Source organism: Schistocerca serialis, chromosome 12 (genome assembly GCF_023864345.2).
Source record: "Schistocerca serialis cubense isolate TAMUIC-IGC-003099 chromosome 12, iqSchSeri2.2, whole genome shotgun sequence".
Classification (NCBI taxonomy): Eukaryota; Metazoa; Arthropoda; class Insecta; order Orthoptera; family Acrididae; genus Schistocerca; species Schistocerca serialis.
In genome coordinates, this window is record NC_064649.1 from 15,880,039 (window position 1) to 15,907,704 (window position 27,666).

The window sequence follows — 27,666 nt, forward strand, 5'->3', positions numbered from 1 at the left end:
CCCTAGGTCCACTGTTTCCAAAGTGATAGTGAAGTGGAAATGTGAAGGGACACGTACAGCACAAAAGCGTACAGGCTGACATTGTCTGTTGACCGACAGAGACTGCTGACAGTTGAAGAGGGTCATAATGTGTAATAGGCAGACAACTATCCAGACCATCACAAAGGAATTCCAAACTGCATCAGGATCCAGTACAAGTAATTTGATAGTTAGGCGGGAGGTGAGAAAACTTGGATTTCATGGTTGAGTGGCTGCTCGTAAGTCACACATCATACCAGATAAATACCAAATGAGGCCTCACTTGGTGTAAGGAGCATAAAAATTGAACAATTGAACAGTGGAAAAACATCGTGTGGAGTGACAAATAACGGTACACAATGTGGCGATCCGATTGCAGGTTGTGGGTATGGCAAATGCCCGGTGAACGTCATCCGCCAGCGTGTGTAGTACCAACAGTAAAATTTGGAGGCTGTGGTGTTATGAAGTGGTCGCGTTTTTCATGGAGGGGACTTGCACCCCTGGTTGTTTTGTGTGGCACTATCATAGCATGGGTGTACAGTGTACATTGATGTTTTAAGCACCTTCTTGCTTCACACTTTTGAAGAGCAATTCGGGGATGGTGATTGCGTCTTTCAACACGATCGGGCACCTGTTCATAATGCACGGCCTGTGGTGGAGTGGTTACATGACAATAACTTCCCTGTAATGGACTGGCCTGCATGGAGTCCTAATGTGAATCCTATAGAACAACTTTGGGATGTTTCGGAATGCCAACTTACCGACCGACATCTACACTCTCCTCAGTGCATCACTCTATGAAGAATGGGCCGCCATTCCCCAAGAAACCTTCCAGCACCTGATTGGAAGAATGCCTGTGAGAGTGGAAGCTGTCATCAAGGCTAAGGGTGGGCCAACACCATACTGAATTCCAGCATTACCGATGGAGGACGCCACTAACTTGCAAGTCATTTTCAGCCAGGTGTCCGGATACTTTTGATCGCACAGTGTATCTGGGAAAAGATACTTACTGTAAAGATGACACATTAAGCTGCAGACAGGCACAGTTAAAAGACACTTATATACAGCTTTTGGCCACAGCCTTCATCAGTAGAAGAGAAGTACACACCATTCATACACACAAGCAAGCACCCCTCATGCACAGATGGCGGCCTCCTCCAGGATATCAGGTCAGATGCTGAAGGTGGCAGTCATGTCTGCATGAGGCGTGCTTGCCTGTGTGTATGAAGGGTGTGTGTTTCTCTTCTACTGATGAAGGCTGTGGCCAAAAGCTGTATATAAGTGTCTTTTAACTGTGCCTGTCTGCAGCTTAATGTGTCATCTTTACAGTAAGTAGCAATCTTTTTTTTTTTCCTACATTGTTGGCATTCCTTAAATGGAGTTTCTATTATTTAAATAAACATTTCATAATTTCAAAAATTTACAATTCATGCAGTATAAGTTCAGCAAACTGAAAAATACAAAATTAGAATATTTAAACAAATATTCGCTTTCAAGATTCTCCCTCTATTTATTTATCTCTGTTTCAAAAATGAGATGATAATAAGTTGTCAAACCTTTTGTGGAATATAATACACTCTCAAAATGTGCAACAGAGTGGCATTGTGAGATGAGTGCTCATCAGAATGACATTGCTTTAGGGTCCAGTGTGTGCCAACCGCTGTCCTGCCGGGCTGTGGGGCCGCAACTGCAGCGAGAGGTGCGACTGCTTCAACGGCGCCTCCTGCCACCACATCACCAGCGCCTGCGAGTGTGCACCTGGTTTCAGGGGAGACAGGGTAGGTCCCACATCCACAAGTGCTAAAACACCTGTTCTTTCTATGAGACGGGCATAATTTATACTAATAACAAATCTTTAAAAATATCATGCCTATATGCTTGCCTTTGGACACATTTATCTCCAGAATTACTAGACCAGTTTTCATGGAGTTTTCACACATAACTTGACCACAGTTTGGGGTACTGCATAGGCCTTAACTCATCATACTGTATAGATACAGAAAAAAAATTGGCTAGGTGCGAGTATGACTCTCGCACAGTGGGTTCTGTACAAACTTAATTATGTGAACAGATAGTTAATTCATTCTAGGAATCAAGAATATTGAGCATTTTTGCATGTTATCAAGACATACTGGGAAGATACAACTCCCAGAGATTCCAATCATATAAATGTGACATGAAATCACGCAGGAGACAGCCGACCATTGTTCTAATAATCAGCAATTCTCCATTCAGGCTGACCAGGCTGCCATATCAGGTAAGGTATGATTTTATTGCTCATTGATTGCTGATTTTGAAAATTTATTTACCGTCAGGTATCCAGGAGTGATTATTGCGCGCACACACACAGTCTAGTCTATGAATGTCTGTTTCACATAAGACTTGAAACACAATGTCTTTGTGCAGTAATCACTCTTGAATATCTGATGGTGGGTAAAGTCATTCCTTACCTGATGTCTGAATTTTAGCACTGTGACCCCATCAGCCAAAATGCAGAAAAGAAATATTTTTGTATGATGTGACTACAAATTAACAGTTATCAGATGTTTTCCTTTACTTGTGTGGTGAATCAAATTTCTGACCAAATTGCATGGTTCTATGTAATTGGGAACAACAAAATAGGTTTTGATTAATGAGTTCATGAGTATTAAAATATATGACACAAATGGTGGTTCCTTTTGATTGCGTTGACATAGAAGCTTTAATTTTTTGCACCACCAAGGGCACAGAGATCTCAGTATATGACATAAATTTCAACTTGATATATGTATCTGTTCCTGAGAGAAAAAAAGGTTTTTACCAGTCATGTAGACAGATGCCCACCAAAGCACTCCTGTAATGGTGGTGGTGGTGGTGGTTGTGGTGGTGGTAGCAGCAGTAGGAGTAGTAGTGATAGTAGTATTACAAATAACCGTAACAACATAGTAGTGTATTTGAAATTGGTGGTGAAGGTGATGGTGATAGTGGCAGTGATGATGACAGCATTGTTATTGTTGTTGTTGTTGTTACTAGTATTACTATCATTATTATTATAATAGAAAGAAACATTCCACATGAGAAAAATATATTAAAAAAAGATGCTGTGACTTACCAGTCACTTGGTAAGTCACATCATCTTTTTTTAATATATCATTATTATTATTATTATTATTATTATTATTATTATTATTATTATTACAGTAAATACAGCTGATTGTTCAGAATGCTGGATTTTGTATTTTATCACAGTTCGGACACTTCTGACGTATCTGGGACTGGGCGCTGTATTGGTGTTTACTGTGTGCAGTTGCCAATAAAGTGGTTTTTTGTAGTTCCACATGGATGTTGTAGCACTGCCAGTGGTTGTCAGGTGCTTACTAACACCTTTTGTCTATGTCCCCAGTGTGCCAAGGACCACAGGGACCACTTTTGCTTGTTTAAACCAGAGTTGCTGCAGTTCGATTTTGAACTCCTCATATTGGGCTGGTTTTCCGAATTGTTTCTCATTATTTCTGCTACCTCTTGTCAATGATCCACATTTTCTTTCTTTCCTCATTTTTTTCTTCAACAGTCATAAATATTGAAGTATCTCAGTAATTCGGTATGTTTCTTTTGGCAACTTTTTCTGTCTTGTGGCCCCACCAATTCTCTGCATCTACTTGTAATCAGTCTAAGCAATCCTTTTGCAACAGCTCAAGAAATGATCACTTGTTTCCTCAGCTTCTTTCTAGAGTCTGCACTTTGGGTCTACTGCTGATCTCTTGATTCTGGCTCTGACAGCATTGGTTATGATGGCTTGTTGCTTTTCAGCTTTTTGTCAGTCCTTCAGTTTCATTCTTTAGTGTTCCACTGAACCACCAAGACCAGCTTTTTCCTTACTTATTTTGCCCTCAGTCTTCTCCAGCAACTACTCGCACAACACTTTATTGTGCAGGCTGTCAGTCCACGGTTGAAGTACTGGCTCTCCACTATTGGTTCATTGTTTGCTGGACTCTGAGAAACCTTCTGTTGTTGTCTCCATTCAGAGCTGAATTTCGCTATCTTGCCCATGGTCTGCCAATGCAAGCTTCTCTTCTTCCATCTGTCTCATTCGCTCAAGTCCTCCACGGCCTGCTTTCCTGGCGAGCTGTAACCTGTTGACCTCTCTGTGAGGGTCGATTGCATGTTGAATTGTCATGAGTATTCATGTTTTGTTGTTTCCCTATCCAGATTACCTGTTTTACTTGTGTGCAGTTCATAATGCCTGGAGTGTATCTGATTGAACCAGTGGATCACAGTTGTCACCGATGGCAGAGGATCACCAAAAACAGCACCCGAATGTGCTTTAATCTCACCACATTTTCCAGCCCAAAAGAAATAGGGAAATATCCGTACAACTTTGTATTTTTTACATCTCTGTGAAAATCATGTAGCACAAATTATTGAAATGGTTTCCTAACCAAAACCTACTTAACAATCAATGTTGTTTTTTTTGTTTTAATACTTTTTGACAGGTGGACCAAATGACACCAACTCCAGCATGCGTCATCAAGGACATCTGTCTTCAACTGTTAGTGTTACATGACTGGTTTGAATTCTACTTCATGTACTATATGTCAGCATGGGGTGTGTCTGTCAATTTTACCTCAACTTTAATTTACAGTTCCCATTATCAAAGTTAAATCCTTTTTTGATCCTGCAGCATAGTGCAGTAGAACCATACCGTTGCATTTATTCGCCTTGTTGCAATGTCCGGGTGCTGGAAGAGTCCTCCAATCTGTCCAAGCTACTAGATGATTATAGACTTTAGTGGTAACTCTTTTGTATTTTTACAACCAATGTTTTTCACAAACAGCTTCAGTTACAATGATGCGTTAACAGAACTTTTACTTTATAGCTCATGACAAACTGTTATATACATGGTCCTGAGTTCGAGTCTTGGTCCGGCACACAGTTTTAATCTTCCAGGAAGTTTCATATCAGCGCACTCTCCGCTGCAGAGTGAAAATCTCATTCTGTTATATACATGTCTTGCTTTGACATGAGTGAGTAGATAAAGACAATTCTTATAACAATTTTTCAGTTGTTTATCATCATGTATGAGGGTTGGAACTATTTATTTACTATTATTTACTATTTATTTACAGCTCATACAAAATATATACGTGTTTCAAAGTTTTACTGACCTTCAAAGTAGTCACCAGAATTGTGTATAACCCATTGCTAGTGATGTGGAAGTTATAGGGTACTCTTAGCAGTGCCCGTTGTGTTGACAGTTCAAGCGGAACGGTCTATTGCCCTACAAATTTGTAGCAGTTCTGAAGCGAATACTGTGAAGTGTTTCCTTCAGTTTAGAAATCGAGTTGAACTTACGAGGGCTTAAGTCAGGGGAGTGCAGTAGGTGGTATAGCACGTAGCAGTCCATCAGTCAAACAAATCAGTAACAGATTGCATTGTACGTGCTTGAGCATTGTCCTGCAAAATGATGGTCAGGTCCTGCAGACAGTGTCATCACTTCTGTGTCTATGCTGTTAATTTTTGGAACACAACCTACGTCTAGCTTAGAGACAGAAGTGACGACACTTTCTGCAAGACCTGACCATAATTTTGCACGTCAATGCTCAAGCACGTACAGTGCAAGCTCTTACTGATTTGTTTGACTGATGGGGCTGCTAAGTGCTATATCACCTACTGCACTCCCCTGACTTGAGCCCTCATGAGTTCAACTCTATTTCTAAACTGAAGGAAACACTTTACAGCATTTGCTTCAGAACTGCTACAAATTCGCTGGGCAATAGACCGCGCCGCTCGAACTGTCAACACAACTGGCACTGCTAAGAGTATCCTTCCATATTGATGGGAATGGTTTATACACAATGCTGGTGACTACTATGAAGGTCAGTAAAACTTTGAAACGTGTGTAATTTGTACGAGCTGTAAATAAATAGTTGCCACTATTAAAGTTCCAACCCTTGTACATTCTTGCACATGTCTTTTCGCTCCTTGACTTTCAAGGCACCACCAAGCTATGAGCCCAAAGACAAGTGCTTCACCACAGCAGGTGGGGAGATTTATTCACTGCCACACCTTGCTAATGTTTGGAGCTGATAAACTAAATTTCCAGTTCTCATGAACATCTTTCATTGGCCTGAGAGGATAAAAGTGGAATATGTTATTCCTAAGAATACCATTTTAGACCACCACATGTGTAGTTATCAAACTGTGCTCATCTTTACTGTTCTTCTGAAAGTGAAGATATCTTGATTTAAAATCAAGTAAATATCAACTTTACGATAGGTAAAACCCAACTGGAAGGGTTACAACTACAAAAGAAGATTCTAAAATTTCGATGTGTGTTTTCTCTTTTATTTAAAACTCCATATGGGTAAAATCAGTGTTTGAAGACAAACACTATGGAATCTTTACTCCCACAGTGCTCAGAGCCATTTGAATCTTTACTGAAGGAACACTACTACGTAACAGGCATTTATGACCAGCTGATTCACAACAGCCTGAAATGCGGTATAATTTGCCTAAAAGTTGAACTTATGCTTGAAACAGTATATGTTATTACATATGGCATTTGCAATCTCATCTATATTGATGAACAGTTAATCTGGTTCATTGTGCAAGGTAACAGTTGCAAGTTACCTATCTAACAGCTTCCAGGGGAAACCAAAATTTGATTTTCAACATGTTGTATAATGATTAATAAAATTTAAGAAATTGAAATGTCATTATGTACCCTTTCAACAATGGCAGGACACAGCTTCAGGGAGGTGGAACTTCTGAAGGTTTACTGAATATCATCAGAAACTTTTAAAAACATTTATTTAACATTAGTAGCCCAAATGGGAATCAACATTGCTGGACAGTTCTATGATGTTCTGATGTATTACTCAGTTCTTAGCAAAAAGATTAATTCTCAAAGTATTTTATACACAAGTAAACTATCCCTTCGATTTTATGTAGAACACTAGTTAATGAAAATTACAACTTTATAAAATAAAAACTTAACACACTGTTAACAGTCTTATTAGGCAGTTATAAATCCCACTGAGCCTTGGACAACAATCTCAAAACACACTAGTCTTACAATAAGGCAGAAAATTTATGAAGGTTTTCTTGTCATTAACACATGAACATACCCATTTAAAAACCATGTAAACTATACACTCAGCATTTAATTTAAACTTGTTCATTAAAAACAGTTTACTTCTTAAGCACTACCCATACCTTTGGCCAGTCTGTTTCTCAAAACTGCAGACAACATTACTCTTTCTCTCTGACTTAACGTGTACAAGACAGCAAAACTGAACATAGTGTATATAATTACCCAACAATCAGCTATAGTAAGGCAAGAGTCGTACTTCCTTGATGGTCAGATTCTGTCTGTATTGAACAGAACTGTAACATACTTTAATTAATTTTATGAGCACAGACACGTGGCAAAAATGTCACTTCGCTGGTTATTAATATCTGCTGATTCCCCAGATTCACGTACCGTCTGTCTCAGCATGTAGCCAAATGTGAGCTGCACAATCTTCTGTCTTCAGAGATGCCTTGCCAATCCATGCACAGTAATATAAGGTAGTTGAACTGCAAGTAATGGATGAAACTTCCATTATTTCACTGTTCACATTGCCACTGGCCACTGAGTCCACCACTCCCTGTGTTGCCCAGGGGCACTATACTGCTCAGTTTGGTGCAGCCTCTCTTGGTGACCTTCGTTATGTGGCAGATACCCGAGCAACCCTTGGGGCCGGTCTGCAACTTTTCTCTCCAAATCAGCTCCCTCTGCTCACCCTCTATGGCACTCAGATGTCGAATACTTAGACCAAATAATGTAGTTGGATAGATAAAAAAGATATACTGAGTAAGCGGTGGCAACAGGTTGAAAGGAGGGAAGGAAGAGGGGTGAAGGAAAAGGACTGGAGACGTCTATGAAAAGGGGTAGATTTCGGGAAAGCACCCAGAACTGCAGACCAGGAGAGACTTACCAGACAGGATGAGAGAGAAAGTCTCCCCTGATCTGTGGTTCTGGGAGGTTTTCCTGAAGTCTACCATTTTTCATAGACCTCTCCAGTCTTTTTCCTTCACCCCTCTAACTTCCCCCTCAAGCTTTGAAAGCTTGCCTAATTATAACGTTCTTTTATGTTTGTGTTCTGCCGAAATTTGGTGAGTAGATTTTTTTATCTGTCCAATTACATTATTTTGTCAAGAATTGATTGTTTCCATTGAATATATAGACCAGCTGCTTAGCTTGTGTTTCTGAAAAACTACAGCTTCACCCTGATCTTGCAAGGTCAGTTCTTTGACATGACTCACATACATTAAAGATGTAACACAATAAGATAAGAATTACAGTTAGTGACTTCCAACAAACTTATATATAATTTCAAAGCTTTTTAAAACAGCTTCTTGCTCAGTCAACATAGTAAATAATGAAAGGAAACAAATTAATTGCTTACTACATTTATGCCATTTGTGCAGTAAGACTTCAACACCAGACTTGATGTTTTAATTTATTATTCAGTGGTGGTTGGTGAACGCATACTAGTTCTCTGCAGCACACCGTAACTATCACACTAAAATTACGCCAATCCCCTTTGAATGTGAGCTATAAATTGCACTAAAATGACGCCATTCCTCTTTGAATGTGTGCTTGTATGCAGACAGAATGGACAAAAACATGTTTCCCAGTACTCTCTCCATGATAACTAGGAATCACGGTGTTAAGTACTGAAATGTTTCCAGTCACACTACAATCTTCTCAGAGAAGAGAAGCAGCTGTCTCTGTCCCTGGTGGCACTGACTGCTACAATCCTTGCAGAACTGCATTAATAGAGGCAAGAATGGAAATACAAGTGCTGCCTGAAGGTTCTCAGGCTTCTCCCAGACATTGCAACACTAGTTGTGTAGCTTTTCCGTCCCCTATGTTGGTACACCTGTTGGTAGAGGCCTCATAAATTTCAAGTCATGCCAGGCAGAAGTTGACTGTAGGCAGTTGTTCAAAACAGTTCTGGTGTGCATGGTGTTGAAAATGGGAAAATACAGAATATCACACAGGGATTAAATTCTTCGTAAAAGGATGTCTAACAGTGACAAAAATTCATTTGCTGCTTGTAAATGTGTATGGCAGCTCTTCACCTTCAATTTTCACCTGAAGAAATGGGCGGCTGATTTTAAACATGGGCGTGAAAGCATCTGAGATGATCCATGTAAAGGATATTAAAAAAGTGCAAGCACACCGGAAATCTTCGACAAAGTGCACGATACGATTTTGGAAGATCGGCTCATAAAGGTGAACAAAATTGCTAATCTTCTAGAGGTATTGAAGGAACATGTTGGTCACATCTTGCACCAGGAATTGAAAATTAGAAAGATTTGTGCAAGATGAGTGTCAAGTGTGCTCACTACTGATCACAAATGCATTCATACAACACTTTCTGAAAAGTGGTTGGTGCATTTTAAGAAGGTGTCAGTCTTTGTGCAGCCACTTGAGCAACAGCGTTGGACTGCTCATGCAGAAGATGCCACAATATTATCAAAGGAGAAGGCATACCCGCCTTACAGTCTATAAAGCTTGAGCAACAGCATTGGACTGCTCATGCAGAAGATGCCACGATATTATCAAAGGAGAAGGCATACCCGCCTTACAGTCTATAAAGCAATAAACAACATTGTTATCAATACCGAGAACTATGTAGGTGCACAAGTCATCCTGCATGGTCCATCGATGTTCTGTGGTGGAGTTCCTAACTTTACCCTTAGCGACAATGATGCCAATCAGCAAGGTAATGGCTGGGTCACTGTTGCTCTAGTACGTGGACCTTAAGTCGATAAAGTGGCAGGACTGGTATCGTTTGACACCTGTGATGTCATCGCTTATTGGACATTTCAAATTGGAGAGGTCTACAATAGAGATACAGGTAAATTGTATTACCTGTCTTCGATGCTTTTGGTTCTTAGGACCAGGAATAATCGTAAAATAAATGAATCTGAATTTGTGTCACCAGAGGTCAAAGGTGTTGACAACTGTAAAAAAATTAGTCGTGGGTGACCTCACACATTATTATTGAAATTAAATAAATTATTCCCTTTCCCTTCACACACACACACACACACACACACACACACACACACACACACACACACACACACACACACACACACACACACACAAAAAAAAACCACTACACATTGATCTTGTCAAAAGCCAAGTTGTGATTCTTCTTAGTGTTAGCTCTCTGGGGCTCTCTGTGTGAGCATTGACCTCAGTGATTACGTAACCGCTTATCGCCCTGTGTTTACAAACATGACAAGCACAGATGTGTGCTTTCCCCCCTCCCTTTTGATTTTGGTGCTTCCCCTGCCTCTCTTTTGGTGCTGCCCCCCTCCTTTTTGGTGCTTTTGCCCCTCCCTTCTGGTGCTTTTCTTTCATCTCTCTTCCTTTCCTGTCAACTTTTCTGCCGGGAGGAGCCACTGGCTCTGAAGCTTTGCACATTTCTTTAAACTTTGTGTGTTTTCTCCTGCCACCACTTTGTGAGAAGATTTTTCATCTATATAATTACATTGTATTTTCAAAACTTTATTGTTTTCATTGAACAAATATTGTGTAGTAAATAAAAGAGGTGGTAGCAGAAAAACACTCCGTACACCCGAGAACATAGTGACAGTAAGAGAGGCTATCAAACACAGTTCACACTGCTCTGTGGATTGTCATTCCCTGGCACTTGGTTTCCCAGACCACAGTGCTTGATGTATCTTAGGGAAAGGTCTTCATTTCTGTGCCTACAAGATTCAAATTCTTCACGTACTGCAGGAGCAGTACTATGCCAGATACTTCTGTAGGGGATCAATGGAAATCAGTATCTCCTTAAAAACTTACTGTCAGGTGACTAAGCAAAATTTCTGTTAATGGTATAAGACAACCTTGCAAGAAATCCATGAGAAACCAATCCACAGATCAAGAGTTACCATGTGATGTCTGATATCGTCTTACGCAATTATTGGTCCCTAATTCTTTGAAGATGAGATGTGAAATGCTATAACTGTGTTGGGGGGCACCATGTTCACATAGGAAAACTTCTTAGCTTCTGCAATTGCTCCTCTGGCTGTGAACAAACATGCATTCTTTCAACAAGATGTGGCTACCGGTCACGTAGCACCAACTACGGCAATTGTGAGGAACCAATCTTGTTATCTTCAGACTTTTCAGCCTGCGATTTTTTTTCTGTGGGGCTACTTGAAATGACAAGCATTAGTTCTTTAGCACCACACACAATCCAGAAACTGAAATATCAAATTCAGGAAGAAATACAACGAATTCCTGTGGAGACTTTCAAACAGGTAATGGGCGATGCCAGCAGAAGACTTGCTGAGTGCTTGCCAAGGGATGGTGGGCATCTAAAAGACGTTATTTTTGGAAAATATAGAATTTTTAGATTTTTTTCGGTTTGAAAACTAAGTACTTTTATGTTTACTGTGTGTTCTTTGAGTAAATAAAGTCAATTATTTGCTCTCAATAACAGTTTTAAAATCATTTGACTTGCTGCAACACCCTGTAAAATGCAGTGTGTGGAGTTCTACAGATAAACTACCTTGATGGGTGGTACAATATACATCTTCATATTTTAAAATAATAGTTATTTGCTTTCAACCATTTGAGCTAGGGTAATTTCCTTGCTATAAAGGCACAGCAGCCACTGAAGCATTAGTTGTATGGTGTTAATCATATAGATAATTGTTTGCTCATGCATAATTTATTGTCGCTGTAAGATAACCCAGACAATCTGTCATAGTTCCACTTTTTGATACCTTTCTGCATGTCTCATTTCGACCTGATGTCTCGCAGTGCCTGGAGACTTGCCCAGTGGGGATGTTCGGTGCCAACTGTTCCCAGAACTGCATCTGCAGCAATGGCATGCAGTGCTCAGCTGTCGACGGTTCCTGTAAGTGCCCGGATGGCTGGAAAGGCACCAACTGCTCCCAGCGGGCGTGTCCTGAGGGGTGGTTTGGGCCAGGCTGCAAGAGTGTCTGCGAATGTGACCCCCACAACACTGAAATGTAAGTCAGTCACCTTGTATTGTGATGGGTATGTGGTGAGCACTGTGGCAGCCAATTTGCTAACAAAGCTGCTTGCAAAACACTTTAGATTGTGCAGACATTCCATGATTAATAAGTATGTTGCAAAAAGATTCTGCTTTGAGCTAACATCATTTTTCTTCTTATACCCCCCCCCCCCCCCCGCCCCCTCTCTCTCTCTCCCTCTCTGTCGTCTTTCCCCAGGCTGTATTCTCAAGTGAATCAATGTTCTGTGTGTTCTGATAAAAATATAAAAATGTGTGCAGTGGTGTGGTTTGCTCACATGAACACATGATGGTTGGTGGTGAGGCGATGTGCAGTGGCAAGGAGCAGTGTACCATATGACTTTAGAGACAATAGTGTCATTTTGCCAAGTGTGCCCATAGCACACACTCTGGGCTGCACACAGAACATTTAGTGTTGATTTTTGTGTTAAATTCAGTGTGCTCATTGTAGGTGACATAAGCAAACTTGAACAATATTACAAAATTCAACCAGTATGAGGCTGAGCATACAATGGAATCATATTCTAGTACTAGTTGGATGGCTATATATGACTACATGCAACCAACCAGCACCATTCTCTTACGGGCAAGCGATTCCTGCTTAATACGTACAACCACATCTGGGTAGAGGGCACATTGCCCAGATGTTTGCATGAAGCCATTGCCATACCATACCTAAGCCCGGCGAGGACAAAGTCCTTCCTTCTAGCTACCGTCCCATCTCTCTCACCAGCTGTGTTTGCAAAGTGATGGAACATATGATTGATGCCTGGCTGGTATTGTGGGTTGAGTCCTGCAACTAAATAATGCTGCACAGTGTGGATTTTGAGTGCAGTGTTCTGCAGTTGACCACCTTGTTACTTTTTCCACGCATGTCATGAATGGTTTTCTGTGGAAATCCCAGACTTTGGCCTTCTTTTTTGATTTGGAGAAGGCCTACTACACCTGCTGGAGAGCTGGTATCTTACATACTCTTCACATGTGGGGCTTCTGAAAGAAACAGGAATTTTTAAAAGACTGAGTTTTTGAGCTGCGTGTGGATTCTGCCTTGTTGAACACCTTTATCCAGGAAACTGGTGTGCCTAAGGGTTCCGTCCTGAGCATCGTTCTCTTTGCTATCGCCATTAACCTTATAAGAGCCTGTCTCCCTCTGGGCACCTCCAGCTCCATTTTTGTTGATGATTTTGCCATCTATTGCAATTCCCCATGGACCTTTCTCACTGAGAGGAGTTTTTAGCGATGTCTTGATCATCTTTAGTCCTGGAGTGTTGACAGTGGCTTTCAGTTTTCCACTGACATAACCATCTGTATGAATTTCTGGCAGCATAACTGATTTCACCTACCATCTTTACATCTTCGGTCTGTCACTCCTCCGTTCACTGAAACTATGAAATTCCTGGGGCTCGTGCTCAATAGGAAACTCTTTTACTCCTCCCATGTGTCTGACCTGGCAGCCCGCTATACGTGGTCCCTCAATGTCGTATGTGTCCTTAATGGTACTTCCTGGGGTGCAGATTGAACCACCATCATCTATTTGTACCATTCCTTTGTCCATTCGAAACACGACTATGGGTGCTTTGTTTATGCATCTGCACATCTGTCCCTCTCACACTGTCTCAACACTATCCACCATCATGGCATCCGTTCAGCCACCAGTGCCTTTTACACCAGCCCAGTTGAAAGTATGTATGCTGAAGCTGCTGAATTACCACTGTCCTACCACTGTGATTTTCAAAGCAAATATCCTTTTACGCAAGTTGAACTATGTGTGAGAATGTACGATGAATTTCTTAAATCACAGAGCGTTTGATCACGAGCCATTTAGAAGTATTTCGAGCCCAGACGATCAGACATTCATGTAGTTATTGTGAGCAAGTTGATGTAGTGCTATGGGAAGCTCTCTCTCCTCTGCGGGAGCTAATTTATTTGTGGAAAATTTTGAGGACAAGTCACTGGACTCGGCTAAATATTTTACTGGCACATTTGTGTGATATATCTTAAAGTGTAACACATGCAAAAAAGATCAACATTATATGTGAAAGCTTAGCTTCTCTTGCAGCTTATTAACCTTAGAGACCAATGTTCTATGTGAAAGCTTTGCTTTTCTTGTAGCAACACTATGTATATTAATTTAAAACATTAACTTTTCCTGTTTGTGTATCCGCGCTACTTAACAGTGTTGTTGTTATTTGCTGACTATATCACGTGTCCTTGGGTCTGCATATCCACTGTCGTGGGCTGGCGAGAGCACGTGACATGAGCTATGACTGGCTTACAAAAGTGCATCACTATCTCAATTACAATGGTTCAGAAAGTAACATGTGGTATTTGGTGGAATTCAAATTTATACTTTCGTAATACAAAAATATGCAGCGTACATGTTGCTGCAAATCAAAAATCTTTCCGAAAGGGGTTTTCTTCCCTGAGTTTCGTTTTCTAAAGTGCCGGGAAATTCTAGACCCATGTATAAAAACATAACCATTCAAAAGAATGATATGAATATAATAGTATGTGTGGATGGATATGTGTGTGTGTGCGAGTGTATACCTGTCCTTTTTTCCCCCTAAGGTAAGTCTTTCCGCTCCCGGGATTGGAATGACTCCTTACCCTCTCCCTTAAAACCCATATCCTTTTGTCTTTCCTTCTCCTTCCCTCTTTCCTGACGAGGCAACCATTGGTTGCGAAAGCTAGAATTTTGTGTGTATGTTTGTGTTTGTTTGTGTGTCTTTCGACCTGCCAGCGCTTTTGTTTGGTAAGTTTCATCATCTTTCTTTTTAGATATAACCATTCAAAAGGATTGATAAGTTTTACAGTTCCGAGGGAAAATATACTGTCATTTAATAACACGGAAATGTGTGTTTTCATCTGGGAGAAACTGTATTCTTAGCTCGGAAATCCGGGGAAAATCCGTGAATTTTTTTCCTTGTCCACATAGAAGCCCTGTCTCAGCGCCCTTCAAAGTCTCTGTTCACTGTACATCACCCATCCCTTAGTACAACAGGTCCAGGAAAACTGTCACTTACCGGGAGGTCATTTTAACTTGGCTGCGTATTGGGCACTGCCTTCTTAGCCATCATTTGATAAGTGGCACTACCCACCATTTTGTACACATTGTGCCAAAGTGATAACTGTCAGCAACATCCTGAGTGAATGCCCATTTATTAACCATTTATGTTCCTGCTTGTGTTTACTGTCTGAGTTATTGGCTGTTTTAGCAAACGATGCGCGCGCTGTTTACTGCATTTTACTTTTTACCCATCTAAACAATATGGTGAAGGCCATTTAATTTTTGTTTTGGACCTCCATTTCTGTGTGGTGTCTTTTTTAGCCCTTTCTCCGACCCTGTTTTTAGCTGTCTTCTCTTACATCAATTGGGACCAGTGGCGGATACATACGGAAGGTGCACGGGGCATGCACTTCCCCCTGTGGGGCTGTCTGCATTGCCACCTGTGCTATCCCCACCAGTCAACCCTCATGCTATTCGTTCGTTCCTTTTGCCAGTGGACTTGGCTGAGTCGAGTTACTGAGTGGTTGTACTTTACTATGTAGCATGCGTGTCCGTGTCATCATATTTTATACGTTTCTGTCTGGCACATAGGTATCAATGCCTTAGCTCTGTTAAACACTCACCCTGACATTAATTGTCCTATTGATGATGTCATTAACCAATTTGCCAGGAAGAATAGGTGCACACAATTCAGAGTTTAAGGAAGAGAACAACAATTGTAACTTTTTTATATTATAAGATGGCCTTGTCTTGTATATGTGTATAATCAGTTAAAATAAAACTTTCTTAAACTTTGCATGTGACTAAATTATTTTTTATTACAGTAAAAGTACAGGTAGCTCAAGATATTTTAGCGACCCTCCTTGAGGTTTTTCTGTATCCGCCACTGATTTGGACTGACGTATAGTCGTTTTTTAACTCCACTCTGCGTTCATGTTCTGTAGTTTTGACTTGGGCGCGTATGATTCCATTTGTTTTTGTGCCCTAAAACAAAATGAAACAAAAAAACTTAGCATCTTCCAACAAACTTTACACATAGTTTCAAACATTTTTGATACTTCTTTTTGCTGACACTTCTCACACAGTTAAAAAAGATTATTGCTTACTATGTTTTCACTGTTCACGCAACAAAACTTCAGTATCAAGCATGACATTTTAGTTGGTTACTTCTCTATTGATAGCTCTATTTGCAATGCATTATGCAGACACTATCCACATGTACCACTGAATTTACCTGCAAAACCATATTATTGTACAATGCATGCTTCAGGAGATATCTTTTAAATGTTTAGATACCTGAGAAACTAGCTTTTCTTAAAACAGAGTGCAAATTACCCAGACAGTAGTCATCTAATGTTTGATAAGATAGCACATAGTGGCTTCCAACAATTCACAGTCCGTTCAAATGATAAATAACCAAAACAGCTGCTGTAAGAAGTTTTATTGCTCTCCTATTGGCTCACAACTACTTTCTTGACTATAAAGTCAAATCCTCACATGCCAAACAACTAAACTAAAGAAAATGAAAGAAACGTTTTGTAGAACTACATAGGTTAAATTATATCACAAATTTTAATTACATAACACCCTATCTTTGTTTCTTCACAACCTCAACACCTCTCCCACCCACTTAATGTGGTACTCCTCAGCCCAGCGTGCCACCTTCCTGGATGTTGACCTTCTCCTCTCTGATGGCTCGATCTGCACCTCTGTCCACAATAAGCCCACAAACCACCAACAGTACCAGCATTTTGACAGCTGTCATCCATTTGACACCAAAAAACCCTTCCCATACAGCCTGGCCACCCAGAGACAGCACATCTGCTGTGAAAAAAAAAAACTACCTTGCTCAGTATGCTACGGGTCTCACCAAGGCCTTCACAGATTGGCACTACTATCCACACCTAGTCTGCAAACAGATCACCTGAGCCATTTCCTCTCACACCCCCTGTCCTCCCACCACCCCTGAGAACCAGGCACAAAGGAGTGTCCCTTCGTCACTCATTACCACCCCAGACTGCAACAATTGAACCATATCCTTTATCAGGGCTTTGATTTCCTAACATTGTACCCTGAAATGAGGAACATCCTACAAGAGATACTGCCTGCCCCTCCTAAAGCGGTGTTCAGTCACCCACCCAACCTCAACAACAACTTAGTCTATCCCTATGTCGCTGCCAATCCCAACCTGTTGCCACGAGGATCATATCCCTGTGGAAGATCCAGTTGCAAAACCTACCAGGTCAACCCACCCAGCACTTTGTGTTCCAGTCCTGTCACAGATTTATCCTACCACATGAGCAGCTGGGTCTCCTGTGAAAGCAGGCATGTCATTTACCAGCTCTGCAGCAATCACTGCATAGCTTTTTATATTGGTATGACTACCAACCAGAGTGAGTAGCCACCGCCAAACTGTGACCGAGAGCAAAGTAGACCACCCGTGGCACAACATACAGCTGAACACAACGCACTTGATTTCAGTAGCTGCCTCACTACCTGAACCATCCAGATCCTTCCCTCCACCACCTTCTGAACTTCCGCTCCCGCAATTAGCCCAAACTCAACCTACGGTAACATACTTTTCCCACACCCTCCATTCAACAGTTTACACCCCCTCTGTCCTATCATCTCCTCTCCATTCTCATCTCCCACCCTGTTGCAGCCCTCTGCCAATGCATCCGCCTGTCTTTCGCCACCTTCCTGCCCCACAACCTCCTGATGCTGCATCTGTTGGCAGCTTAGTTCTTGCACATTCCACCAAACAGCATTTGTCTCTCCCCTACCCATACACTACTATCCCTTCCTCTTCCCTGCCCTGTACAGATTGCTGCTTGCATCCCACGTGATAGACGCATACGGCCTGAGATGCTGGAGTTGGCGGATGTGTGTGCATGAGATACGGTAGCTTTTTTTGTGAGTGTGTGTGTCTTACTGATGAAGGCTGTGGCCGAAAGCTTTATGTAACTGTCTTTTAATTATGCCTGTCTGCAATCTGATGTCTTCTTTACGAAAAGTAGCAATCTATCTTTTCCTACATTGTTGATATTCCTACCTGGAATTGAATTTTTAGACATGGAAGCCATTCCTCAATAAAGCATAAATGTCCCATATCCTCATGTTGATAATAATGTAAAAATGCAGCTGTTAAACACATGACAGTGGACTACATAAGAGATGTAACCTAGAATGAACAGGGATACTAAGAACTATGAAAGTATCTCAGTGATAAATGATGATTACTCAAAGGGAATTGAGAATTTATTTTAAAACCTCCAATGATAAATAATTGTTAAGGGAACTGTGGTGAGAAGCAGCATGTGGAGTTGCATAGCTAACAGCATAGCATGTACTGACAACTCGAGTTATACACGGAAATATCACCTAGTTATGCATGTGTGGAGTGGGGTTAGTCAAGTCATAGTCACAATAATCCTAAAATGAGGTGAAGTGCCAGTTTAATCAGAAGTAAAACTTTAACATCAGACACAACATTTTAATTTATTAGTTTTTTGCTACCAGCTCTATTAACAACAGTTTGCTGAAAGTTTCTACATTCAGGAGATATGTCATAGATGTTAGGAAGCCAAAAATTTGCTTTTGTTTAAAATGGATCTCAAATTGCCCGTACTATATTAATCAAATGTTTCATAATGAGAGGTTGTAGTAGTGACTTTCAATCAACCTTTAGCATTACTTCAAACATTTCCTAAAACATTTTCTGTCTTACATGCTTAATGTCAAGTATTTCACACATTCATTCATTCATAAATTAATCAGGCATTTAAAGCTGTATTATGAGCGATTTTTCTTCTTTAAAGAATAGGTGGTTTAGTAGTTAAAACAGAAAACATGTTATGAAATATATAAAATGTTATTCTCTACATATTTATGACAGCACTTCCCTGTCCACTTGCACATTTTTGTCCATTTCAGTTACTAGTAAATTAAACAATAAAGTTGTTTGAACACATAATTGACCATTTATAGATGGTCATGGCAGAGGAAGTTTTGCACCTCTAATGCATATGCAGAACTTCCAAAAATTCAATTTTGCCAGCAGTTCTGTCTCATAATGTATCAACAATTTCATTTTACACTGAAATGTTTTATTGCTATGTTTTTCGGTTTTGGCAGCTGGTAATTCTTGTGCAGGTGCCATCCATGGATGGGACTATGTGACTGCAAGGCAGGCTGGGATGGCAAGAAGTGTTCGCGGCCATGCCCACTCCTCATGTACGGGAAGGGCTGTAGCCGACAGTGCGACTGCCAAAATGATGCCCTGTGCTCACCTGTCGACGGAATGTGCATCTGTGCCCCAGGTCAGAGTGCATTTCAGTCAGAATTCTTACAGCTTCCATGCTGACATTGATATTCTGGGTATGCTGATTGGTTCAGTTGTCAGAGTAATATGGACTGTTACGCATGTTTGTAAAAAACACAGTGAAATCTCTTGTTGTTGTGGTTGTCAGTCATATGACTGGCTTGATAACAGCTCTTTGTACTAGTCTGTGTTGTGCAAACTTCGTTATCTGTGCATAACTACATCCACTGAAAACTGGTTACTGTCATTAGCCTTGATAACTTTCTAACATTATAAATCCCCAACTACATCCACCAGCCTGTCCCTCAGCTGTGCCTCTTCATTATCTAATTAATGATTTCTTGATGTATCAGGTTGTGTTCTATCAACTGATTCCATCTTTTAGTCAAGTTATGCCATAAATTTTTCTCATTGATTTCATTCAGTACCTCTTCATTATCTACCTGACCTACCCTTTAATTTTTTGCTTTCTTTTATTTTGAAATCATCTGTTATCATCTTGTCTGCACTCTTTATTTTCTACCCATTTAAGGGATCTTAAAATTATGCACTGTGACCTGTAGTATATCAGTTTATATTTTCCCAACGACAACATCCTTCTGAACAGACCCCACCTGGAGATCCAAATAAGAAATTGTTTTTACTTCAGAACATTTTAATCAAGAAGATACATCATCATAAAATTATATAGTAGAACTATATGTCCTAAGATGAAGGTGAAATAGAAAGTCTTTGACCCTATTTGTGGGAGTCTTTTTGCTGTGCCTATTTGTGACTCAGCATCTCTTCTTTTTTATCTATGTTGTTCTGATTTTAATAAATCATTAAACTTCAGGAATTCAGAGTTCTACAAGACTGCTGACTTTTAACAAAGCATCTAATTAACTTCAGATAAGAACTCATTACATGTCTAGTCAATCACAGAAATAACACCAGAGTGTCTCTGTAATTTGTTAATTGCTTGTTAGCAAAGTCCAGACAGAAACTCAGCATGCCACAGTCAGAAATCAAAGATTGTGTGTTATGTAGAAATTTTGGTTAATGTTTGCGTGACTTTCATATCACCATGCTCATCTCACATCATTTAAAAAATAACATTGTCTTATTGGGATGCCATTCATAGAAATGTGAACACTGACACTTTAAAGGGGGCAAATATTAAAGTTCTGGTGTTACAGTCTTCAGTCCATCGGAGATGGAGTGTAAGCTCCATCAAAGTAATTGCCCTGCTAATAATGCAATTTTCTACTTAATTTAACTTCCTTTCCACTTTTCTCTTTGTTTGATTTTTTTTATAACCCTGTGCTTTGGTGTCTCTCTGCCATTGCCACTTCATCATTTGGTATTAGTGGTGGTCTAATTATCAACAATGTTAATGATTCCAGTCTTTTTTTCCCACACTGGTTCTTTCAGTTTATGTGTACATTATCCATGACTTACTGTCTGATGTATTTTCTGCTGTTAACTGATGAAGTTTTCTGAACCACAACTGTCAGCATTTTGATTTATGCCTCACCAAAATCCTTTCCCCTTTCCTTTTCTGAATGGTAAGACGATTTTCATTTTCTCTTAATGTGTATGACTATGAGAACTGAGTAAGAATAAGTTTTTTCTATATTTTCTTTTATTGTAGTTTTTGTTTAAAGTCCTTTTCTAAAGAGTGAATGAATGATTGATTCAGTCTTAGAGCAGTAGCTTGTTAGTTTGCTGTTGTTAACATTTAAAAAATTGCAAGTAAACTTCATACAAAGAAAGATGTCAAACTTCAGCAACTATTAAGATATAATGTTTAAGAATGTACTATGTGATTTAATTGGATATGTTCTTCATCCAGCCACTGCAATGAAAAGTAATTCAGCAAATGAAAAGGTCTACAAAAATAAAACTTAGTCACAGTGTGGTAAAGTAAGATTTTCATTTCACATAATATTTACTTTTTAATTCATAATTTGCTTCATGTTTTGCTCAGCGTACAAAGTTTCATCTTTTCTGTATTGAAAATAAAGTGTGTCAAGTGTTATCATTTAAAGAAACTCTTCATATTCAGCCCGTTTGAAGACTGATGAGGTATGTCAATTCTCTCTGATTATATAAAGTGTCAGCAAGAAATTTCCATTTAAAGGCCGTACAGTCCAGAACTGCTATGCCAATAATGCAAAATCACTGAGCATTGAGGCTACCTTCCCACTGATGCACCATGTTGGATATATGTATTTGACAAAATGTCTCCTGGTGCATGAAGAAATCCATAACTGCCTTCTACACATTGACCCTTGGAGTCATTTTCAAGGGATTGAAGGTATGATGATGACTGCATTGTGAGAGATCAGGACTGTAGGGCAGATGCTAAAGTGTGTCCCATTTGAGTTGACAGTGTCTTGTGTCAAATCAAGACCAACAAGGAACTTGGCACACCATTCCAAATTCTCTGATGGATGTCAACTGGTGTTTGTTCTTTGGCAGCCAAGTAAGGAATAACTGCACATTGGTCCTATTTGGACACACATGGTAATACCATCAACATAGTTCTCTCTCTCTCTCTCTCTCTCTCTCTCTCTCTCTCTCTCTCTCTCTCTCTCTCTCTCTCTGTGTGTGTGTGTGTGTGTGTGTGTGTGTGTGTGTGTGTGTGTGTGTGTGCAATAATACCCTCAAATTGAGACTTTTTGATTGGTGCTTACATGTTTGTACACACATTAGCTATTGCACGAGACTTTATGAAAACAGAGTACTTCTTAGCTGGCTCTGACCTTTTTGAGGATTGAGCATAGTTGAAAAGTTGCTGAACAGAAAGGAACAGATATATTGGCTATGTTTTCTGCTTGGCTGAGTCTTCTAATTTTGCATCTTATCTTTTATGCTTCATATTACTGAAAACCATTTCTTGATGTTTCAAAGACTGACATAAAATCCATACAGGAATTAACTAAGCATGCTGTAGACATCCATAGAATATTTTTAGGCATAAAAATGTACTCTTAGTACTCACTGCAGTGACTGCTATTTTTAAATTTTCTTCAGGAAATATGCGAACTGTATCTTCTTAACACTGCAGATGTATTAAGACACTAGTAGGCTATTTCTCACATAGCAGTTTTGGCTTTTAAGCTTTCTACCAATCATCTGTATGATGATACAGATAATTTTGATAAATGATTTAATACTATTTTCACATTGCTGCCATACTGCAAATGACAACTTCACTGAAAGTGCAAGATTAATGTTCTCTCTCTTAAAAGTGTGCAATATGAAACTTGTGCATCGATATAATTAAGACTTATTGTGTTCGTTGGTAATCTATGTGTATATTCAAAGCTTTGTTGAAAGGAATGGAATATTATAACTTATACTGTTTGAAAATCAGTAAGTAAGTCAACACAGATAACTGCATAGGAGTGAGAGTGATAAATGCTTATTCTGGTGGCAACTGCTGCAGTTTTGTGATCAGATAGTGATGTTGCAGTTGCACAACTGCTTATTGTACAGCTATCAGAGGAGATGAGTATAGGTCTGTTTCACATAGACTAGGTTAAAGGGTTTAAATTCCAAAAAGGCAATGAAACTCCCAGAAATGTGGCTAATGATACACTTTGGGAAAAGCAAATAAGACTTCATACATATACATATGAGGGCATGCTGAAAAGTAATGCCTCCAAATTTCTCATGTGAAGAATCTTAACTTTTTTTTTTTTTACACAGAACAAATGTTTTTAACATTCTGCATATTTATTCTTTATGTTTATGTATTTATTTCTCAATGAAGTCACCTTGCTGATGAATACATTTCTCCCGACAAGAGACCAGGCTTTTGATACCATCACTGTAGAATGTTTGCTTTTGTTGGCAGAGCCACAACCTCACCTTTGTTTCATCATCATCATCATCATCATCATCATCATTTAAGACTGATTATGACTTTCAGCGTTCAGTCTGGAGCATAGCCCCCCTTATACAGTTCCTCCATGATCCCCTATTCAGTGCTAACATTGGTGCCTCTTCTGATGTTAAGCCTATTACTTCAAAATCATTCTTAACCAAGTCCAGGTACCTTCCCCTTGGTCTACCCCGACTCCTCCTACCCTCTACTGCTGAACCCATGAGTCTCTTGGGTAACCTTGCTTCTCCCATGCGTGTAACATGACCCCACCATCTAAGCCTGTTCGCCCTGACTGCTACATCTATAGAGTTCATTCCCAGTTTTTCTTTGATTTCCTCCTTGTGGACACTCTCCTGCCATTGTTCCCATCTACTAGTACCTGCAATCATCCTAGCTACTTTCATATCCGTAACCTCAACATTGTTGATAAGGTAACCTGAATCCACCCAGCTTTCGCTCCCATACAACAAAGTTGGTCGAAAGATTGAATGGTGCACAGATAACTTAGTCTTGGCACTGACTTCCTTCTTGCAGAAGAGAGTAGATCATAGCTGAGCGCTCACTGCATTAGCTTTGCTACACCTCGCTTCCAGTTCCTTCACTATGTTGCCATCCTGTGAGAATATGCATCCTAAGTACTTGAAACCGTCCACCTGTTCTAACTTTGTTCCTCCTATTTGGCACTCAATCCGTTTATATCTCTTTCCCACTGACATTACTTTCGTCTTGGAAATGCTAATCTTCATACCATAGTCCTTACATTTCTGATCTAGCTCTGAAATACTACTTTGCAAACTTTCAATCGAATCTGCCATCACAACTAAATCATCCGCATATGCAAGACTGCTTATTTTGTGTTCACATATCTTAATCTCACCCAGCCAGTCTATTGTTTTCAACATATGATCCATAAATAATATGAACAACAGTGGAGACAGGTTGCAGCCTTGTCTTACCCCTGAAACTACTCTGAACCATGAACTCAATTTACCGTCAACTCTAACTGCTGCCTGACTATCCATGTAAAGACCTTTAATTGCTTGCAAAAGTTTGCCTCCTATTCCATAATCTTGTAGAACAGACAATAACTTCCTCCTAGGAACCCAGTCATATGCCTTTTCTAGATCTATAAAGCATAGATACATTTCCCTGTTCCACTCATAACACTTCTCCATTATTTGCCGTAAGCTAAAGATCTGGTCCTGACAGCCTCTAAGAGACCTAAACCCACACTGATTTTCATCCAATTGGTCCTCAACTAATACTCACACTTTCCTTTCAACAATACCTGAGAAGATTTTACCCACAACACTGATTAAAGAGATACCTCTGTAGTTGTTACAATCTTTTCTGTTTCCATGTTTAAAGATTGGTGTGATTACTGCTTTTGTCCAGTCTGATGGAACCTGTCCCGACTCCCAGGCCATTTCAATTATCCTGTGTAGCCATTTAAGACCTGACATTCCACTGTATTTGATGAGTTCCGACTTAATTTCATCCACCCCAGCCGCTTTATTGCACTGCAATCTATTGACCATTTTTTCCACTTCCTCAAATGTGATCCTATTTCCATCATCATTCCTATCCCATTCTACCTCGAAATCTGAAACATTACTGATCGCATTTTCACCTACATTGAGCAACTCTTCCAAATATTCCCTCCATCTGCCCAAGGCATCCACAGGATTCACCAGCAGCTTTCCTGACCTGTCCAAAATACTTGTCATTTCCTTCCTACCTCCCTTTCGACGACTGCTAATTACACTCCAGAATGGTTTTCCAGCAGCTTGACCCATAGTCTCCAACCTGTTTCCAAAGTCTTCCCACGATTTCTTCTTGGATGCTGCAATTATCTGTTTGCACCATTTAATTACTATCAAGCTGAAGTCCTCAAAGGTATTCTTCAGGTTTTGGAAAAGGATGAAAATTAGATGGAATCAAGTCAGGACTGTATGGGGACGAAATAACTGGCTGTAGCTTCATCATAAATTGCATTGAGAAGTATCTATTTTTTATTTCTTTATGGCAGCTGATTTCAGTCACCTGTGTCCATTTTCAAACTATTCATGCTGTAAGTGTGACAGATAAAGGCAATTGCCCATGTATAGAAACTGCCCCTGCAGTAATCAAAGCAATATATGGCCAACATTAGAGAACTCTAATGTCTATCCTGTGTGGTGTAACTTGCCGTTGTTAAGTCTGCCATATACCACTGCAGGGGTAATTTCTGTACATGGGCTATCGCCTGTATCTGCCACACTTACAGCACAGATGGTTTGAAAATAGACAGAGGTGTCTGAAACTAGTAACCATTAAGAAATAATTTAAAAAATAGATACTTCTTGATGCAACTCATGATGAAGTTACAACCATTTATTTCAATAACAAGACAAGTTTCGGACCTACGAGGGTTGTCCACAAAGTAAGTTCTATTTGGTTATACAAAACAAACATGTACAGATACAGAAAAAATATTTATTGTACAAAAATCTATAACTGTTAAACTACTTTTCTACATAGCTTCCGAAATTTTGTAGGCACTTGTCATAGCGTGGCACAAGTTTTTGTATGCCTTCTTCATAGAAGGTACTGCCTGTGTATTCAACCATGTGGTAACATGCTCTTCAGCTCATCATCATCATTGAAGTGTTGACCACCAAGGACAGATTTTAGGTGTAAGAAGAGACAAAAGTTGCTAGGAGCAAGGTACGGGCTGCATGGAGGATTACCAAATGGGTCTCAGTGAAATTCCCGTAGAAGTTGTGTGGTACATTTGCCATGTGAGGTCGGGCATTATCGTGGGAAAAAAACAACATCTTTTGAGAGTAATCCTTGGCTCTTGTTCCGTATTGCACCGTGCAATTTCTTAATGGTCTCACAGTAACTGTGTACATTGATTGTTTGGCCTCATGGTAAGAAATCGATCAGCAAAATGCCTTTTCTGTCCCAAAAAACGATGCACATGACTTTTCAAGGTGTCAAGATTTGCTTAGGTGTAACCTCTGATGGGGATGAAGTGTGCCTCCATTACATCGGTTGTCGTTTTGTTTCAGAGACATCGTACGATACCCAAGTCTCATCCCCCGTGACTATCCGAGAAAGAAAACTACCACCTTCTTCATTGTAGGATGTCAAAAACTGAAGTACACTGCCCATCTGTGGTTTTTTTGTGTTATACAGTAAGAATTCTGGGTACCCAACGTGAGCAAAGTTTACAAAATTTCAGTTCTTCTGTAACAATTTTGTGAATTAGTGATCGTGAGATTTGTGGAACTTCGGTAGCGAGGGCACTAAGTGTAAACTTACAGTTGTGCTTAATCTTCTCTTCAATTGTGTGAACCAGATCATCAGTAACCACAGACGGGCGTCCACTTCATTCTTCATCATGCACTCGATCACGTCCTTCATTGAACATCTTCTAACCATTGAATCACTGATAGCATTTTATCCATAAACCTCACAGATTTCCCAATGAATTTCCTTTTGTTTAACTTTCTTTGCATTTAGAGAACAAATCGCAGATATGATTTCACACATGGTGGCATTATAAAGAAGCACTACAAAGCACACGTCGGCAGCAGCGATCTGAAAATGGTGTACACGTCTTCTCGTCGAGTCAGGGTAACCGCCGCGACCGCTCGGAACTGCGATCGTAGTGCTGCCGCAGATAGAAACGGAACTTACTTTGTGGAGACCCTCGTATTTTTCACGTGCAGCATGCTGCAAGTTTATATGTATGGGGGATGATCGATGACAGTGAACCCGAAGTGTGGGATTCTTGTAGACGTTGCAGCACTCGTGTGTGGTCTGCCGTTGTCGTGCTGGAGCAGAGGGTGCTCCGTGTGTGAACAACTTCAAATTTCAATCTGTACTACAGCACACTGTTCCCGACAGACTGGCATATTTACATTACACAGCACCACGTTACATGCTAATTCAGAGCCCTCTAGTGGTAGAGGACTGCAAATATGTAGACACGAAGACTTAAGATGTACGATGTTATTCACATTAGTTTCATTTAAAAAGGTTTAAGAGTTTTCACATAAAATTTCAAAAGTACTACTCTTCAGCACACCCTCATGATTTGTTGTTGTGGTCTTCAGTCCTGAGACTGGTTTGATGCAGCTCTCCATGCTACTCTATCCTGTGCAAGCTTCTTCATCTCCCAGTACCTACTGCAACCTACATCCTTCTGAATCTGCTTAGTGTATTCATCTCTTGGTCTCCCTTCTCGATTTTTACCCCCCACGCTGCCCTCCAATGTTAAATTTGTAATCCCTTGATGCCTCAGAACATGTCCTACCAACTGATCCCTTCTTCTAGTCAAGTTGTGCCACAAACTTCGCTTCTCCCCAATCCTATTCAATACCTCATCATTAGTTATGTGATCTACCCA

General features: G+C 40.1%; 1 protein-coding gene across 1 annotated transcript in view; it reads left to right on the plus strand.

Moving 5' to 3' along the window:
• Positions 1–27,666, plus strand: part of LOC126428354 (protein draper-like) — a 216,633-nt gene that overhangs the window by 92,008 nt on the left and 96,959 nt on the right. Inside the window, exons 7-9 of the mRNA XM_050090285.1 lie at positions 1,659–1,796; positions 11,834–12,045; positions 19,228–19,394. Of these exons, the coding sequence (XP_049946242.1) occupies positions 1,659–1,796; positions 11,834–12,045; positions 19,228–19,394 (517 nt within the window). The remainder of the gene's footprint in view (positions 1–1,658; positions 1,797–11,833; positions 12,046–19,227; positions 19,395–27,666) is intronic.